Source organism: Dendronephthya gigantea, unplaced genomic scaffold (assembly GCF_004324835.1).
Source record: "Dendronephthya gigantea isolate DGI-Jeju-01 unplaced genomic scaffold, DenGig_1.0 000000F, whole genome shotgun sequence".
In the NCBI taxonomy this organism is placed as follows: Eukaryota; Metazoa; Cnidaria; class Anthozoa; order Malacalcyonacea; family Nephtheidae; genus Dendronephthya; species Dendronephthya gigantea.
Genome location: NW_021163010.1, coordinates 2596450 through 2615922, shown reverse-complemented (window position 1 = coordinate 2615922; position 19473 = coordinate 2596450). Strand labels below are relative to the sequence as shown.

At 36.1% G+C, this 19473-nt stretch overlaps 2 protein-coding genes across 5 annotated transcripts; both read left to right on the top strand.

Moving 5' to 3' along the window:
* Window positions 1-450: 450 nt before the first annotated feature.
* Window positions 451-7558, top strand: LOC114520075 (TBC1 domain family member 5-like). 4 transcript variants are annotated; one of them, XM_028540298.1, is made up of 22 exons: window positions 451-607; window positions 1664-1820; window positions 2254-2299; window positions 2461-2523; window positions 2803-2892; window positions 3154-3231; window positions 3315-3382; window positions 3478-3516; window positions 3705-3768; window positions 3861-3943; window positions 4091-4141; window positions 4265-4343; window positions 4504-4560; window positions 4669-4784; window positions 4878-5023; window positions 5132-5241; window positions 5412-5489; window positions 5781-5961; window positions 6309-6478; window positions 6660-6762; window positions 6868-6944; window positions 7068-7558. In XM_028540298.1, the coding sequence occupies exons 2-22, from the start codon at window positions 1672-1674 to the stop codon at window positions 7476-7478; spliced, it is 2259 nt and encodes a 752-aa protein (XP_028396099.1). In that variant the 5' UTR covers window positions 451-607; window positions 1664-1671; the 3' UTR covers window positions 7479-7558. The 4 variants fall into 4 exon arrangements, with proteins under 4 accessions (XP_028396099.1, XP_028396083.1, XP_028396108.1 ...); XM_028540282.1 differs by having other exon boundaries at window positions 451-611; XM_028540307.1 differs by lacking the exon at window positions 451-607 and adding an exon at window positions 629-704.
* Window positions 7559-10674: 3116 nt separating this feature from the next.
* Window positions 10675-19196, top strand: LOC114518100 (enhancer of polycomb homolog 1-like). Its single transcript, XM_028538027.1, has 15 exons — window positions 10675-11054; window positions 12079-12241; window positions 12763-12845; window positions 12996-13061; window positions 13152-13355; window positions 13626-13693; window positions 13838-13918; window positions 14029-14185; window positions 14331-14380; window positions 14590-14638; window positions 14734-14823; window positions 15114-15241; window positions 15446-15583; window positions 15913-16482; window positions 16919-19196. Exons 1-15 carry the CDS (start codon window positions 10905-10907, stop codon window positions 17022-17024), a joined length of 2103 nt encoding a protein of 700 aa, XP_028393828.1. The 5' UTR covers window positions 10675-10904; the 3' UTR covers window positions 17025-19196.
* The last annotated feature ends 277 nt before the right edge of the window (window positions 19197-19473 follow it).

Here is a 19473-nt window from a genome sequence, read left to right as displayed (position 1 = left end):
AAAACCTTCGTTCTATGGCTCTGTGCATCAGTTTAAAGCCGTAAAACTTTACAAGACCAGCGTAGCGATGTAGAATCAGGAGTCAGGACTGGGGGAATTGTTCCTTTGTGTACACAATCCGTTGTAAATTTAAAATCATCACATTCAACTTCTTCCTTTATAAACGTCAGGTATTGGAATTTGGAACGCTAGGTGAAGTGGGCGAAGTCGTTTTTGGGGGATTGTTAGGACTTGCCTTTTTCAAAAAATGGTATATAACATAATTATTAATTTAATATTACTTGGGGATAAAAAGAGGCTTAAGGAGCTTAGCAAAAACATTTTGGAGTCTGGTCTGGACGGCTGGACCATCTCTGGGGTTGCATAACTACCTGTAGTTACAACACTAATAATTTCAAACTGCCGTTTACAATGGAGCTCCCCCCCCCCGTCACAAGAAATGCAGGAAACTCGAGCAGCGAGCAATATGTCTGGAATTCGAAAGATGAATATTCATTAAAATCAAGGCGAGAGGAAATATCCGCCGAAGAAATAAGTAAAACTCTAGACAAATTCGGTTCTGGGGGTACATATGAAGAATTTCAAACAAGAGCAAGTAGACGTCGGGGTAGGTAGTGCATTTACATATTGACGTTTGATATAATTCATATAAACTGATTTTTGTTTGGCCAACCACAGTGTAAACGATGAGAAACAGCTTAAAGGTATATTGAATGATGTAGTAATAAGCACGATAATTTATTATTTAATACATATCAAAGTATCTATCTATCTATTAACAATATTAGTAATTATACCAAAAATCGACCGTCAACTACAGACTGTTTTATCCGTACAGGAATCATCAGAATCACCACCTCATGATTCCTATAAGGTGAATCAGACTGTAGTGGACAATGTTTGGTAAGGAAAACTTCTGCATATGGTCTATTTATATTATAATGAGCACTCTCTAGTATTTCGTAAGCCAAACAACGTATTTATATAATACATGTTTACTTTATTTCACCAAGATTACTGCCACAAGGTTGAACTTCTAATAGATATAGAACTGCCAAGAAGTAGTGCTATTTATAGTGTTGTGTTAGTGCATGTACCAGGAAAAACAGTTTGTGGCAGTCAACATAATTTTTCACAATATATTTTACCAAATCAGGCATTCCATGGGCTAAGGGTAATAGCTAGATTTCAACCCAGTTAATAAATATTTAGCAACACATTGTACCTATATCTAAATATTCATCCATTTATTACAGTTCGCAGTGCAGCAGTGATTTTTCACTTTCAATTTCCAGTTCTGCTGTATGGCACATGTCAAATAATTTAATGCCAAAAGCTATTATTTAATTTCCAGCAACGTTGTGCTGCAGTGAACAGTACTGTTAACGAACAACATTTTTAACCTAATGTTAAACTATCAATACTGTTCCAACTTGTTGCAACAACATTGCATTAACATTGATGATTTAACAAGGTTTAATAACATTGTTAATAATACTGTTCATAGGGTGCAACACAACATTGTTTACTCCTGATGTGACAACTTGATCAATTTTTGGCCATGAACCTTTTTCAATCAGTCTAGATATTTTTTCCACATGTTTTTCAACAACATCTTGCACATTGTAACCTTGATACCTCCTTTTGATGCATTGCAATGTAGATGACAACATGGTTGACCCTTTAAGTGCGAAACTTGGGGAGTTTGATATCAATGATCCAGCAAATGCAACAAGGACACCCAATGGAGACTTTAATGAACAGGGTGAATCCAGCAATGAAAACATTTATATACCTGCTGTAACAAAGGAAAGTCTAGAGTAAGTAGGAGCTGGTGATTCAGTCAGAACCAACTTTGTTGTGCTTTGTGATCTACACTGCATATAATCCCAAACTTCTTATTAGACCTGACAGTTGAATGAATTAAAAGGTGTTCTTTATTATATTATTAATTAATATATAATTTTCAAATATGTATAGAAGTTCCTAGTTTATACATGAACGAAATTGGGTCTGTGGCACAGGCTAGCTAGGGAATTCCCTGTGTGCAATATTTTCACTATAAAACAATCAACAAATGAATTTAGATTTAACTCTGAATTTAAATGTACTTATGGAGTAACAGATAATTAATAGGATTTTTGCAAAAAAATATTAAGCCACTTGACCTTTTTAGGGAAACTTCAAGTTCATAGCTAAGTTAATTCATGCACTAGGAATATTATCTGGAAATCTCATATATTTTCTATCCAGGTCTGAATGGCAGCAAATGTTTGGCACTGAGAACTACAAAAAGGATGTAAGTTTTGACAGAGTTATTTAGTCAGGATCGTAATATAAACGTGAAGTCTTAGGCATACGGCAGGTTATCAAATTTGGTGCAGTAGATTTGACTGTTCATTATTGACAGGAAGAGCGATGAAAACGTTTTTGATGTGCTGATACCAGTTTTTATTTCAGTTGCAAAATCTTGCTCTGACTGGCCGATTAAGAGATAGAAGGTTTCGTGGTGTTTGTTGGCGAGTAAGTATAATAATAATGTTCAATAAGCTGTCGGGAGTCGGGATGGCTGTAGCATTGAAACGTCATTCCCGAAAATCTAGTCCCTGATTCGGATCAAGCATGATTGTTGTTGTGCTTATGGTTCATGTTTTGCACGTTCAAATTCGATGAGGCACTATTTTCGTTGAGCTAAAAATTTTACGAATATAAAAATTTCTCTAACTGTAGTTGAACATCTTCATCAAAGTCACTTATGCAGGTGGAACACATGAAGATCCCTTTCATTAATACTTTCTTTAGTTATTCTTGGGTTGCCTATCAGACGATGTAGGTCACTGGTCCGAGACTGTATGTGAATCACGAACTAGATATGAGAATCTTAAATCTATGGTATGTACTCATGTATATGGAGACTGTGCATGAATAAAGGATTTTCACTGTTGCTGAATGTTTGCCTTTAAGACTCAGGTTTATCACCTTGTCCCAGGGTGCTTAAGGTATCAGGGTCGTTTTATTATTGATTTTCAAGATCAATAATACTTCAATACGATTGAGTCTTCTTTCGTTTGTTTTTCTTATCAGTATTTCTTATCATTTTGTTTTTCTTTTCATTCTTTCAGGATTTCGCTTTTGAGAGCATTCTTTATTCAGTTTTTTATAGATCCATATTCTTCTAAAGTTGATGAAGATAATGTTCAAGTTTTTGACCCTTTGTCTCAAGAAATTGATGTAAGTACAGTAACACTGAGTGGCCCTGCAGTGTTGACAATTTTGGGCTCGTGAATTAGTAACAATCTGGTGAATTATTTTAGAGTCCATGGAGTCAGTATTTTGAAGACAAGAAGCTGACTGATTTAATATATCAAGATCTAAATAGACTGTAGGTTTCTATATTAACGTAGTTGATCTGGTAATCTAAGGATTATTGTCTTACTTCATGTTACATTTTGAATGTTGTTTGACTTTAATTTCCAGCTTTCCTGGCATGCATTATTTCCAATCAAAGAAAATAAAGTAAGTTGCTTAGTAAAAGTATAAGATTTTTGCGTCTTTTTTTGAACGCGAAGCTACGAATCTCAAGATTTCTGCGGTCAGCATGTACTACATGCTAAGGGTCGACTTTTTAACACAAATCTGGATACAATCATACTCATACGGCGATACTGGGCCTAGCTAGCCTATACATTGTATATATTTTTTAGAGATGTCTTGTTACATATACTGTTTTGCTACGCAAAAATGAATCCTAACGTGGGTTATAAACAGGTACGTTTCTAACTATAGATTGCCTTGCCCGGCTGTGGGAGAAAATATTTTCGCTAAGTTTGCGAAACAGGAATTGTTGCTTGACTTTCTAGGGAATGCACGAGGTTTTGGCTCCTCTGCTTTTTGTATTGGAAAATGAATCAGAATTATTTCAGTTTCTGGAAAACTCAGATAAGTAAGTTGAATATATTGTCACTGACGATCAGCTAAAGTCCATTTTCTGTCATGCACTATCGCTGTAAAAAGTTAAATAATTACCAATGCGTAACCTCGTGGCCGGACAAAAAGAATTGTTTACATCAGTCATTTCGTTTCCTTTCAGTGAAGTGATGAGAGATTTAATTAACCCTGAGTTTCTAGAGAGTGATGCATTGTAAGTATATATGATTGTTTTGTATGCCAACGTCCACTGAAGCTATACTTTTAATTAATCATCCTTATAAATTCTCATCAAAATATGCTTGCCTTTAAAAAACCTAAAAACACGTATTCCTAGTTGTTTATTTGAACATTTGATGGAGATTATTGAACCTTGGTATGTTCGTGCTGAATCACCTGCACATTTTCAAAAAAAGGTATCGTGTTCAATCACCATACGTTGCTTTTCAGAACTTTTCAAGAGTGAGCGATTTTCACTTTTTAAAGGAATACGATTCTTTGAAATCATGAGATGAAAGGCTTTTATTCTTGTAGACATATTTAAATAATTGCAATAATATATCGTCACTTTTACAGGCATTCGATCCACACGGGAAGCCGTTTATGGAAACACAATCATATGCATCTTCACCGGTTTGTTAAAAAAATTTAGGTGTTCGTCTCTAACGGTTAAAATAAATTGCTATAAATTCATCGCCTCGCTATATAGAATAATATTGTTTTTGATTTCCTTTTATACAGCCAACTGCGATTATTCGTAAACTAAATAAGATTCAAGAGAGTATGTTGAAGAGATATGATTTAGTTCTGTATAATCATTTACGAGAAATGCAGATTGAGCCTCAATTCTATGGTTTGTGAGTATCTCGTGACTATAACACACACATAAAAATTTGTGATGTTTGGGCCAAATGCTGCATGTGTTCAATCTCATTATTTCCTTATTTCAGACGGTGGGTTAGATTACTTTATGGTCGTGAATTCGCCACAATGGAAGATATATTGACACTTTGGGATGGGTTATTTGCTGATGGAGCCACTCTTGATTTAGTTGAATATGTTTATTTATCTTTGATATGCAGCAAAAGAAAGAAACGTAATAATTATAACCAAGTTTATTGTTATACAACTCAAAATTGAAACGCGAAATTTTGCAACTGCTGCACATTATTACAGATTGCTAATTATTTTTGTCTGTATATAGTATTAGCATCAGACCATTCCGGATGTCTGACTGTATTGATGAAGACGCCATATTGTAAAAGAGACGCTAAGATTGTCGTTCAAGAGGCTAAACATATGAGAGACACTAAAGTAAGTACACAATGCATATATCCATACAGGTTACCTAGAGTAAGTATTAAACATGTTGACCGAACTAAGTTCGCTTTTTAACATAGTGACCTTACAAGGACCCAATCAAACTAGTGAACTACTTACTACTTAACTTTAATTTTCACGTTTTGAATTATATTGTTTTTTAGCTAGACCCTAGGAAAAAATTACAGGGATTTTATCAACCGTTGACAGAATCAAAAGTCATGGCTACGAATGAGTTCCCGGTATATTTGCACTATTTATTTCAAGAAAACTTGATGCATGGCTTTCTATCATTGGTTTTAATGAAAACTTAATGGTTTTCGAGCAGTGTTGATTGTTTTCAATCAACACTGCTCGGAACACAGAGCACTGCACAGATATCACAATGTTTTAAGTAGACTGGTATTTACCTTTTGCCTCATTAAACTAATAAAACCTCCCGATTAGACAATTAATACTCGAATTTTTTAGACACTTTAACGCATATTATTTAAGCTTTCATGCATTTATTTCATTCATATATACATGTTTAGACAGGAGAACCAACATCAACCAAATTTAGCAGTGCACGACAGAACTTGTTGCGAGGTGCAAAACAAATAGCATCTAAAAAAGCTCCTGAGCCGAACACTCGCAAAATCGCACAAGCAAAGAGATCTGAGAAAACCAAAGAACGTATTGGCGAGGAAAGAAAGCGACCCGTTGAGTTGAAAGGTGGGTTTTCTGCATGAGCTTTTCCGTGCACTATTTCTTAAATACCTACAATATTATATTCCGACGTACGTCTGTCCACATGTGACAGGAAGAACTTTCCTCCAACCTACAAACACTAACAAAGTGATTAAAAAGCGCGCTTCCCCGACAATTTTATATTTCAAGAGCCATTTCATCTGTAAGAAGTGCCCCTAAAAGCCTGGGCCTACCCTAAAATTGTACTCTGCACAGTACGAAATTGTATCTGTCAACTAATACATGGAGTAAACCAATATCTCTACATTACAGAATAGTAATATAATGTGACTAGACGTCATCACATAACAAAAGCATTCGTACAATTTCAGCAAATAGCAAGTCAGCACCTTCATCGCACATGTTTCCACACAATGAAGATGATGAAGACTTATTTACCACGTCACAACGATCAGTGCGATCCCCTAGTTCCACATTCTTATCAAAATTATCTTCAAAGGTTCGCCACCCAACCAGGACAGATCTTACAACCTTACAACAAGTAAGTATATATGGTCCGTATTGCTGCATGGTTGTATATAGCTGCGTCTTTATTTTTCACCATTTCGTGTACCGCGCGAGTACCTGTGTATGTGTATCATATGCAAAGAGCTAGCAGGAAGTGTGAGAGAAGCCTTGCCTGTATTTAACCTGAACTGTATTCTTTGATTATTGTTCATTAGGATCATGAGCGTCTCCAAGAACAAATATCTCATTTTAAAGCCGAAATCGACAAACTTCAGTCTATATCTATTTACTGTGGAACAAAGATGGATTCTTATATAAGTAAAGAGTATATTAATTTCTGCAGAATTGCACAGCTGTGAATATACACTTGTTCAGTTATTCACTATTGTAACGATTGAAAAGTGATTGAGTATTTATTCTTAGATTCTCTGCAAGATCAAATAACCCATGATGAGAAATGTATGGACGTAGTTTACCTATCTTTAGCTGGTCTAAAACAGGTTTGACATTGCTAAAATATCAGGGGGGGTTTTGACATTTTAAAGAGAGATATTTGCCGCATTCGTGTTAACACGACCGTGTGAATTAACTTTGACTTCTTTCAATGTTTTTGACGGTTTCAGGTGCGAGATATTTTGAAAGGAACGTTATCTTTCCAGAGTTCAACGATAGAACAAGACACAGAATTCAGTCATATTGATACGGCCATTTCTTCATTAACACCGAACACTTCAACTGAAAATACACTGCCTGGATCATTACCTGTTCCACTTCTCGCGGATTTCGGACATTTTGAAAAGCAAAGCGAAAAACACATATTAGTGGAATCAACGAACGATGAAACAACGAACGATGAAAACACGGACGACACTGAAATAAATGCGAATGATAGCCACGCCGGGACATTAGAAATCTGCAAAAATGAGCCCCATGTTGACCCGTCAGAACGATATGAAGGAAAAGATGAAAGAACAACGGAAGAACAAACCGATGGAAAAATTCAAACAGAAGATGCTGTGGATGTCCGGGCATGACGGGAAAAATAAAAATTACTTTTATGTATTATACTGAAATATTTTAAAATAAGATGTCTTGATTTAGGGTCTGTTTACATGGAGCGAGTTATCCCGCCTAGGCGAGGTAAAAAGCGCATCACATCAAAGGCTCAAACTGATTACTCTTTCATTATATGCACTTTTCACCTCACCTAGCCAGGATAACTCGCTCCATGTAAACAAGTCCTTGATGTAATTATTTCAGTTCACGTAGCTGAATACTTAATTCACTCGTATTTGCTTGGAAATCTGATAAAGGCCATGTTGCACGTTGAAATTTTTCTTGCAATGCAATTCATTACATTCGATGAATGATTTTTTTTGCCCACATAAATGCATATATCTATACTCAACCCCGCGAGTTTCGCCTTGCAGCAAAACTTACACCGTGCAACTGGACTAATAGCCTTCTGAAGTGCTTACGTCACACAGTTTTCTATCTATACAATTTTGTCCCACTTGTTTCCCAGATTGCATTGCGATTCATTGTTCGAGACCGACATGACGTAAGCACTTCAAAGGTCTATTCAATGATAGCAATTGAATTTTTTTAGAGGGGTGATTGTGCTTGGATCCTTGGTAACTAGTCTAGAGGCGCTTTTTTTAGCTGGCCAAAATGGTCAAACCGCGGTCATATTTTAATTGAAATGGAGTATTCGTTACAGAAATGTAGCGGTAGATGAAAGTAACGATAAACTTGAATGCAGAGTTCTTGAAACATTTTAACATCGCACTAATCTGTAAAACTGGACACGACCCGTCTGACCGTTTTTATCGTATGAAGGAAAGCGCCTTAGCCTAGGTTTACCAGAATAATTGACTAATATTAGGATATTTTAGGGTATTTAATTATTATAGGGAGATTTCTAAACATTTCTAATTACATTTTTTCACTACCAAGAGAAATGTCACTTATGTATAACGCCTGTCGCCCAACGGCAACGCCTTCGTATTGCGTACGCGAATACAAAATGCCATGTACGTGTCAGTGAGCTCTATATACTATATTATATATACAGCTCACTGGTACGTGTACGGAAAACGCATTGCCATTGGGGCCTGACGGGAAAGTTTTAACCATGCAATTTTTGGGAAAGTTTAGGATAGAATCGCCCACCGTGTTCAAACGGGTTATTTTAAGTCACAAATGCGAAATACAACAATACGGCTCAGTATTATTCGCTGCAAGCCAGCGTTTGTATTCCGCATTCGGCATTCCCCATCTTTTTTTGCGCCCTAGTTCGTTCTGAAATGAAATACGGAAGCAAAAATAAAAATCAAGTTAGCAGCTCACTTGCATTTCATGCACATTCTAAATCGAAGTATACAATATTTATATTTTCCCCATAGCTTAATTTGGAGGGTGTATATTCATATATTCATGTTTAGGAACAATAAATTTCAAAGAAATCAGTCTGGCATAAGATGAATAAATGAATATGTCCTGCCCTTAATTACTCCGGCGTCAGCGACGGAGTTGAAAATTCGCCCCGGTTTTGTTTTGTTTTTGTTTTTTTTTTTTTTATTTTTTTTTTTATTATTTTTCGTCGTCGCAAGTCTGTAATGGCGCGAAATATACTAGTGTTTCAAACATGTATGTGACCGTATTTATCTACGTCCCAGTCTTATCTCCCAAGACTTGTGGTGCACAGCTTTGGCTAATTTTCCAATGCGCGATTCGATTTCGCTCGCATGATACGGCAATTCCTCCAAGAGGAACAAATAAACCGTTCTTTTCATGCTGTTCGATTAAGTTTAGATTGAATTGGGGTAAGAATATATTTAATACATGTAGACCCGGTCCTATTTTAATAATATCGCTGCTATTTTGCCGTTTAACAAGATGATGTGGTCGTGTATGGGCGCGTTGACACGTCGCGTAGTTTGCACAGGATCGAAGATTTAATACAACTATATAAGCGCGAATTCCAAAGGCAAAGTGTAAGACGAAGCGAATGTATCATGCGGTTTATTTACATTTTTGAACAATTGAACTTCTATACTGCGATGTTCTTCTGAATTTCGCGATCGAACATTTAGGTTCGCAAGGCATCTAAATGCGAATATGTATGCGAAACAATACGCGAACTGTATTGTTTATGTTCAGAAGCTCTATATTGAAGACTGGCACGTGCGCCGGAGTTAACGCCAGAACGGCGTCTTGTTAATTAAGCTTCTAGCTCAGATGGCCCTGGTGACACCCCCAATCCTAAAAAGTTGGTCAAGATGCTGTTATTTATCGAGTATGCAACAAGGTGACTTTGTGAAACACAATGTTTTGAGATGTAAAAAGCACTTTAAAAAGTTTGCTCATAAGGATGAATTTTTAGTTCAACTGGATTAAAGTTGAGCAACTTGTTTACAGAAGAATAGAAGTAGTTGATGTGAATTTAAGCAAGATCATAAAACTGAACACTTATTTACTGAATCTCATGTACCACTTTCCTTCACATAGACTTTTTGCCATTCTAATAATAAATATAGCAGTGAGTAGACAGTGTATGGGAGGGAATTGAAGAAACACACATCCTACTCCTGTTATTAGTTTTGCCAAAAATAAGCCAATGTGATGGAGAGTGTAAACTTTACTACCATCAGTAATTGAGTAAACTGCACAGACTCATATGCACTGCATAGAACGAAATGAAGCATGGGGGTACACTGGCACTTTCTGCCAACAGTTAAACACTGGATATTTATTCTTTGATGTAGTCCTCTGCCATTCTAGTGATATTGATATTATAATTTGATAAACATAATAATATATAAAAAAACATAAGGTTACTGGCAATCTGGCATAAGTCCGATAAACAGTAAAACCTATATATTGTATATCTATAGTGTAGATTATATTTTATAACACATAACATATAGGTTCTACCGTACTATTGCTATATATACTGCAGTATTGAAATTCCAAGCAATAATCGCGCAGCAGCTTTATAAAACAATCAAATGCCTTCCATATTTTTTCCACACACAATACACCGCTTAATATATCAGTATATCAACAAAAGAACGACAAATTAAGTAAAATGCAACAAAAAATTCATACACAGCTGCAAAAGAACAATTTATTTTTCCGTTTCTTTGTCACTCCTCTTTAGATTGTACTGGGAAACGAACTGAGCATGCGTCCGCATCTTCCAGATGAATCATGGGAAGGAAACAACAGCAACAGAATTTTGCCGCCATGATGGATTTTCAAAATACGCATTCAAAAACAAAATCCTTTCAGAATGATTGAAAAACGATGAAAATATCCGACAAAATGTACGACATGCGTTAGAAAAACTACTATTTATCAACATCATTGTGTTACTTGTGAGGCTCTGTAGGAGTGGTGACGGGAAACTCGATTCGAACTTTACCTCATCTTGGAAGTTGGAAGCAAACAGGGTCAGGATGAGTAAGTCGTTTCGAGCTCGCCAGCTGGATTCTAACAAACCGTTGCCCGTTTATCGGGTCGAGGAGCTGCCAGATTTGACTGAATTGTCTACAATTAATCGCGCAGTGCCTCAGATGCCGACGGGAATGGAGAAAGAAGAGGAAACCGTAAGTAATTTTTGTATATTTCAGGTCGACATTGATAAAATTATGAGTAAAAATGTTTTATAATAATCAGATGCATATATTTTGCAATGCGCCATTTTAAATATTATTTCTGAATTTTTAAGTATTTTTTCCAAGGAAATTTCCACTATTTTGAATTTGTAAGTCACGTGACCTTACTCACTTGCGTCGGAATTGGTTTATCTATGAATTAAAATCTCGCGCCGAAAATTCTAAATTAATCTTGGGATATTTTTGTTAAGAATGTGCATTGGAATAAAATAATTGATTTTTACCAGAGGAAAACTTTGTTTATATCATAACAGTTTATATCATAACATTTTGCTATATATTTTGTAATAAATTTACATACCTAATATTGTATAATTACAAGAAATTGCTTTTGAATATTTGTTGATTTTATATCATTAGTTAAATTAATTGATGTTGAAGTTATCAGCAAAGAAATTAAACCATTTTTCATGAAGGCAAAAACTAAAATTCATCTAGTCTTTCTATGCTTGAAAACTAAATGATCTATGTAAATAGCAAGAGAAAGATCTGGGTTAACTATTCTATCTAACTTCCCACCAAATATCCTTCAATGGATTAAAGGCAAGTGATTGAAAATGTGTTGTCAAGGCATAATCTGCAAATTGTGCCTGATTGCAACTGCAGATTCCCCTATGTTAATAACTTGCAACGTGACTTGAGTGCAACTAACATATGCAATCATATAATATGCATTTGCTCCACACCAATGCTTTAACTACAAGATTGACAGGGGTACATATGTACTGGGAGGTGTAGTTACCTTGGGTTGATAGACACAAGATCATAATTTCATCTTGGTTGTCTTGTTAAGCCTTTTTGCCTTGTGACATTGGTTTATGTCACCGGTTTGAATGTTAATTCTACAAAACTTTAGATTTCAGATTTTAGTTGCCCTGCAGCAATACATGGGTTCGAGGTTAATGCAGAGTTAGTGTTTTACATATTGTTATGCTAAGCTATGTGAATTTTTTAGGAGCACCATCTTCAACGAGCTATATCAGCACAGCAGGTGTATGGTGACAAACAACAACTTGTCATTCCTACTCCTGAAACAAAGCCAGTTGATGTTGATACCTCGCTCATTGATGACAATGAAGGCGATTTCAAAATGCCAAAGCAGTATATCCATATACAAGGTTAGGAACTTGCAATGTCATAATTTCAATATTAGTGCTCTATTATCCCCTTTATTGATATAGGAGAGGAGCCACTTTTTGTTCAGGCTATTCTGTTTAAAAGGGGGATTACAGTTGCTTCTATGCATGGTCATACTCTTGACAATGGATAGTTTATGGTACTTGTTTCAAAATCGCTCAATTTTCACATGTTTCATATCTCTGAACATAAACCCCCTCTCATTTTCATGATATTTTTTTGAAATATATGGATTAAAAATGTAAACAATGCATTGCCGACTGTACCCCACCTTTGAATAAATATGTTTGTGCCATTAAATGTTGTTACCATATACTGTATAGAGTTTCTAAATGTAGAAAGATAAATATAGGATGTCTAAATATATTGGATGTCTTGGGCTTTGCCCATTATTACAAACTTGGCTGTCCATAGTAATAGGAAATTTCCTCTAAGCAATGATAGAATATTCCATTACAAACAAAGTAATTTTGTGTAAAAATGCTTATATGAATTCTTGAAGCCCTTGGTGTTGAAGATGAACAGCCTGAGTATGACATGGATGAAGAGGACTCGGAATGGTTGGCTAACTTCAACAATGACAAGGCATGTTGTGTATAAATTTCCATGATGTGTCTCTCAATAGTCCCATTGCTAACATAATGACGCGCATACGTGTAGGGTGATATTACTGTACATAGTCATTTATTTCTATGAATTATTCTATATAACAGAATTTCTGGTTTGTTGTTTTAGGAGAAGGTGTCAAGTGAAAAGTTTGAACAATTAATTGATAAACTGGAGAAAGGTTCTGGAAATGAGGTATGGTGATTTCAGACTGTATTTTTACCATGCAAGGGGTTATAGTCTAAGGTGACGAATTTTACAATGTCAGTTGATTCTTCCGTGTAGGTGTTGTCGTTAACTGCTGCAAAAGCTCTGATAAAGGATGAAGAATATTTAGAACCTGTTTACAACTATTGGGTGAAAAAACATGGCAGAAGTTGTATGAATGGTTTAATTCTTACACTCAGATCAGAGAAAAAGGATGCACAATCGCCAAATGATCCATACATAGCATTCAGGAGAAGGATTGAGAAGATGCAAACAAGGAAGGTATGAAGTTCACTCAGGTCTTATCCTAATGCAATATAACATTGTTATTATACCCTAACACCCTCTAACAAATGTGGGATATCAGTCAAAGGGAAGAGTGACTGCACATTACTTGATTGTAGTGAAATACCCATTTAAATAACTGTATTAGCCTGTATGTTATAATCATAACTCATTAGATAGCTTTATGGTGTTTTCTTTAGAACATACTGAAAGCAATCATTCTCTGCAGAGCTTGACATTGTAGTGTATTCTATCATCATGTTTTAGAACCGGAAGAATGAAGAATTGTCATATGAGAAAATGTTGAAGCTACGGAGAGATTTAAATACAGCGTGGTATGCGTTTCCTCAAACATCTTTCACAGCAGGATAACAACTCTAAAGAATCCTGTACTGTCTTAGGATACTTTTGAAGGTGTACTGCAATGTTGTGGAATTTGAATGGTTTGTGATGTTTTTTTACGTTTGCCTTACCTTTAGCACTATCCTTGACATGGTGAAACGACGGGAACAAAATAAGAAGGATGTCTTGAAAATTACAGTGGATGTTTTTGATTTCCGGTATGTAAGCCAGCCATGATTTCTTACTTGCCATTTTCATTCCTTTACTTGACAAACTGCAAGTATTTTGCCGCAGCAAGTGTTGAACTGATCAAATTCTTCCCACGTAGGTATAAATCAGGAGACTTTACGGGACAGTTGATGACTCAATGTCTAGAATTGTTGAAGATTCAAGAAAGCAATAACGTTCCAATGTTTGGGGCAGCTACAACTGCCACTGGCAGTCGAGTTACACCAGGATCGGAAACACACGACAAGGATGAACGGGTAATACCCGTCGATTTATGCACTTTTCTGATTAGATGCTTGTATATTGGTAACCCACGTTTTCACCCCGAATTTTTTGCTGTGCAGGGGTTTTACTGAGAATTATTTTGTATATCACCTTAATTGTATTTCTATTTTTAATAAGACGGAAGATGCTAAAGTATTCAGAAGAGGCGATATTTTGGCTGAGTTGAAGTAAGTAATGCACGTATTTTTCGGAGGAAAACAGGTTTATAAAATATTTATATGGACGATCGTTAGAATATAGTACCCCAGATGATATTCTTTACCTACTTTATTCATCGTGCGTGCGTGCTTTCAAAAAAATCCCTCATATACATACTGTATCTCTTAAATTTCTATGACTCAATTTTACTCCGTAATTAACATGCATTCACTTATAGGCGAAAACAAAGACTTGGACCCCAAAATATTGGCAGTCCTTACAACCAGGTTAGCCGAGTCTAAGTCCTATTTCAAACAAGTATTTTTTTAAATGCATATTAATGTGTAAATTATATGTACGGTTGTTAATCGCGTTCTTACAGCCCGACCTTCCTTCGGAACCCGAGGACGATGTTGATGAATTGGACGGTATTTATGCGTTTAAAAGAAGACGTGGTTGTCGATATTTAGCGGTATGTTTACGCAGACTGAATGTGTTTTATATGAAGTCAAGTACACCAACACGCTTCTTAGAATTTGAAAGTGCCGTGACACTGGACCTGCTATTGCTACTGCAACCACATGTGCTGCTAGTACAGAGGCTTTTTATGGTACTCAATCTTGTGAATACTGTAACAAAAAGGAGGCCAAAAAATACTGGCAAACCATTTTAGACGGTGTAACTATAGTATTCTTCCTGAGAACCCAGGTTTGGGTTCAAGTAGCTATGTTCTCACGTAAACGTGATGTTTTTTCCGTTTAGCCCAAACTTGAAAATAACTGGCCTTGGGAGTATCCTGGTCATCCTCGATACAGATATTCCTTAACGTCGTTGTCAAGACCATCCAGATTACTCGGCTACGCAAGAAGGAGAGTGGGGAGAGGTGGCAGGTCAGAATCATGGAATTTTATCTTCTGTTCATTTTTTCCTAACATCCTCTTTTCATGTTTTCGACCTAACGTCGCATCTAAATTTTTAACAGTCTTTGTATTATTAGAATAATTCGGACTGTCGCCGCCACCGTTGACGACTCGAATTGAAACCTGTGATACATAATCTTATTTTTTATCACGATCTTTAAACTTTTATTATAGAGTGCTAATTGACCGAGCAAGTTCTTCATTAGATAGTCGACTGGAAGAACTTGGTTCATTTCTTGATTCATCGATGTCTTTAAGGAACAGTTTTCATGAGTCAGATCATTATAAAGATGAACTGAAACCAACAAGTTGGTTAGTTAAACATCGTTCACTTATATTCATATCATGCATGGTCATATTGCTATAACTAGTATAATCATGATAATCTTATACCTATAAAATTTGCCATGTCATCATACAGTGGTTAAATTATGTCTTGTAGTAATATTTCTACAGGGTTTGTACCAAACCTAAATTGCGTATAGTAATGACATATGGAATTGGCGTATGGTAACGCAGGCTCTCCTACGGCCGTTACGTTATGTAACGATGAACAATTTATCAACAAAGCTATTAGCAAATCTCCATTTATAATATTGAATATACTACTATGGCATAACGCGGCTTTATTACTTATATAGGAGACATTATCGACCACGCAATCTCCGACTTGTGCCTACGTCTTTGGACAGTGCGTTAGGAATCACAAGCGCAACGGATGAGGGGATACATGAAATAGAAAAAGGAGAATCACAACACGATATTATGCATGATGCACAAGACTATAGACCAAGGGCCAAAGTTAGACGGACATTCTCTACACAACCGACTTCAAAATTTACGCTAAATTCTGGTCTATCAAATGGTGTGACATCTTCTCAGAACTCTAAACTCACGAACCCTTTAACACCTGTTGAACGTGATAAAAGCGATGGAATTACAAATGGACCTACGGTTAATAATAATAATTCTACTCAACTTTGGAATGGAACAACTAATGTCTCGACGAACAGGAATACATTTTCTACGGCTCCTATGAAGGCAGTTTACGCACTTAACTTTCCATTGCCGTCTACAAACAGTAACTTCTCAAATAATCTACTTAAAGGAAACAATAAATATGGCTCTATTACCGCATCTCGTCATCCTGTTACATCACGGCATTCATCTATTCATCGTCTTAGTCAACCAAATACCCCTCTTAGTAGAAGGTAAATTTTAAGAAAATACGTTGCATGGGTATAATGTGTGTCAGCTACAGTGGTTGTGAGGTGGCCGAATAGCAAGTTTTACCGGGTTGTTCGAAAAGCGTTTAGCTTTAACGGTGGATAAGCCAAAGTTTAAAGGAATTCTCTTGTGAGTGACTGAGCCTGCATCTTACGCATTCAATGTGTACTTCCATTGACAATTAAACTATTTACATCGAAATATTTCAGCTCAGTTGTTCAATAAATAGATAATTTGGTTTTCTATTTTTGACTTATCCACCGTTTAAGCTAAACGCCTTTCGAACAACCGGCCCCAGATTGGGTTTTTTAGTGTCTTCATTAACGTCCTAACAAAGAGTCTTCAGGCGCGAAATAATAGCTATCCGCCCATCCCCAGACGGGACCATGTACCGTACCAATTGTTGCTTTTTTTCCCTAGTAATTCTATGGACGACACGTTGGTAAATATAGTACAACAACCAACGATGCTGGTAACCACGGCCATGGTCAACGGTGCTGGGGTAAAAGGTCAAGATATCACGTGACATCAACACATTGCAATTCTGATAAATATAATGTACATGATACCATCCATTACCCGCATACAAGTATATTGCGAAATGTCCGAAGTAACTTCCCAGTCGTAGAACCATAACTTCTCAAGTCTACAAGATCAATGCAATCTGGTCCCATATTTTCATTCAATACCACACACTTAAAGTTTATACCTACAAATTTGACTGGCGTTAAACCTCTAGTTATAACCATCCTATATTTACCCAAATGTCTATGTATGATGAATCGATGTATGATGGTAGAGCAGAACTGTCCAGAGCTTTAGATATTGGCCCAGAAACATCAGCAGTCTAACTTCGAGGTGGCTCTCTTGTGATATCGTGTAATCACTTCGTGTTGCCTTGCCGTAAGCAAGAGAACAAGGCAGAGTTGATGATCTTAATTGAAATCAATGTCGTATTTTACCTGAAGTGAACATTGTCTTTCAGATGGGGTATTTTTAAATGAACGTTTCATTTTACGTTAAAGTGGATGAAGTATTTGGATTCTTTCAACTTTTACCAATCCTAATCTCTGTTTCTAAGTTCTCTCCATGGAACACAAGCTATACATCACTGTCAAAGATAACAAGATGAAGGAAAGCCCGCATCTCTGACCTATACATGTAGTCGTCATTTGCACTGACTGCCGAATGTCTCTTGCTGTACATTTATCTCTATATTTATCCGTTGATCACAAGACACTTCTGCGTGATGGTGGTTGACATTTCACTACAGTCTACAGTTGCTTTGAAGCTTTTATATATTGGGAGAGCAATAATGCATCATGGTGAGCACATTTTCTTGGGATTATCATTGACCTCAAGTTACTTCGGGTCCACTGCAAACTAGAAAACCAGATATGGCTACTATAAATAAATATTTATCTATACGTAAGTACAAAATCGGAAAGTAAATTTCAGATGTCACCTTGATTGCGGTCTCTAATGAGCAGCTTTTAGTTAGGATGAAAGAGCTGCAATCACGCACAACCATCCAATTTAGATTAACTAATATTTAGCTACAAAAGAGCTAGTGAAAAGATTATAAGACCTGTACTAGTACTTGAATATAACATGCAAACAGATCCAGACTCGACTTTTTAGATTGTTGACATGCATGTGATAAGGATTTTAATTCTATATATAAGACATTTTGACAAACGCGATTTCTCCAAAATAACCTGTTTAAAGTAAGCCAATATTGTTGGTTAAATTTTTTCATCCAACATTGTTTGACAGTGTTGACCTAAACGAGCCTGGATGTATTTGTCGGTTGAAGACACGATAGTGTTCTTGTAAAATCCAATCAGAGAGTATTTTAAGATTTGCTTGTTATATCGTATAATCTATGTAATTGTAAAACTCTTCATATTTATTCGAAGTAAAAACAGAGTCGCTCGGAATAATACGTTTTACGTAAAGCCAGTATATGACGACTGCAGTATTTATTTTTCTAAACGATTTTAGCGTGACAACATTAATTCTGCTATAATATTTTTCGCAATGACAGATCAATAGACATTGTATCAATATGATGGCGTTTCCTTACAATGGCAATGCTTATAAATATTAACTACCATGCAGAGATCTTCGCTTGTTTCGCGAAAGGGAAAACACGTTCTCCCAATCTTAAAGTGATTACGAACCACTGTGTCAGGTGAAGAGGGTTCTAGCTATCCCTATAGAAAAAATTCTGATTAAGCCAGAACGAAATAAACAACTACATAGTCGTAGCGTCAAGGGAATCTTAAAATAAGTGAACTTAAAATATGGAGTTATAACCACTCTTTCTACAATTTACAACATTTCGCAGCAACAATTATAGCAATTGTACTCGTTCTAATATGCTCTTTCTGTGTTATTTCATTATTTGTCTAAAAACAAAATGTAATTTTAGCTATAATTGTGAGGAAACGCCTTCATGCAAAACTGAACTGAGTCTGAAGAATGCGCAATTATCTTGAAAGTCTTATAGGTATAGAGTAACTAGAACTATCAAGTAGAACGGTTAAATTTTGTGTAGATTTGATTGTCTATATTGAATTATATGTAAATATGTAGGAAATGTTTGAATATTTGTACAGCAGCTCATACGTTGTTCTATCTAGGTGTTTTGTAAAAAATTCATGTCGTAATTGTGATACCAGCCACGAATTATAAACATGTTTTAACAATTGATGTCTCTCTTATTTTGCCTCTTGTTGTCGAGCCTTCTCCATACGCAAGGACCATTGCATCGGATATTGGCATGCTCGTCTTTCCCATGGCTATGCTTTTGAAAGGCAAGAGAGTATCTCCAACTCTGGCGTCCCTGGGTATTTTGGTGATGTGTAATATGAGCTTATACCAACGAATCGTTAGGTTTATGCTATTATATCCCGTCCATGTCTATCGGTACAGGTACGATGGAACTGGTGGAGGAGGCCCTTGGGGCACGT

What these genes read in the sequence shown, in the direction of transcription:
- LOC114520075 (XM_028540282.1), top strand. Translation starts at nt 572, where the DNA reads ATGAAGAATTTCAAACAAGAGCAAGTAGACGTCGGGGTAG. An exon ending in GTAACAAAGGAAAGTCTAGA is followed by an intron (nt 1,821 to 2,253) that starts GTAAGTAGGAGC and finishes TTTTCTATCCAG; the next exon opens with GTCTGAATGGCAGCAAATGT. An exon ending in AAAGATGGATTCTTATATAA is followed by an intron (nt 6,763 to 6,867) that starts GTAAAGAGTATA and finishes ATTTATTCTTAG; the next exon opens with ATTCTCTGCAAGATCAAATA.
- LOC114518100 (XM_028538027.1), top strand. Translation starts at nt 10,905, where the DNA reads ATGAGTAAGTCGTTTCGAGCTCGCCAGCTGGATTCTAACAAACCGTTG. An exon ending in AGAAGATGCAAACAAGGAAG is followed by an intron (nt 13,356 to 13,625) that starts GTATGAAGTTCA and finishes ATCATGTTTTAG; the next exon opens with AACCGGAAGAATGAAGAATT. An exon ending in AATACCCCTCTTAGTAGAAG is followed by an intron (nt 16,483 to 16,918) that starts GTAAATTTTAAG and finishes TTTTTTCCCTAG; the next exon opens with TAATTCTATGGACGACACGT.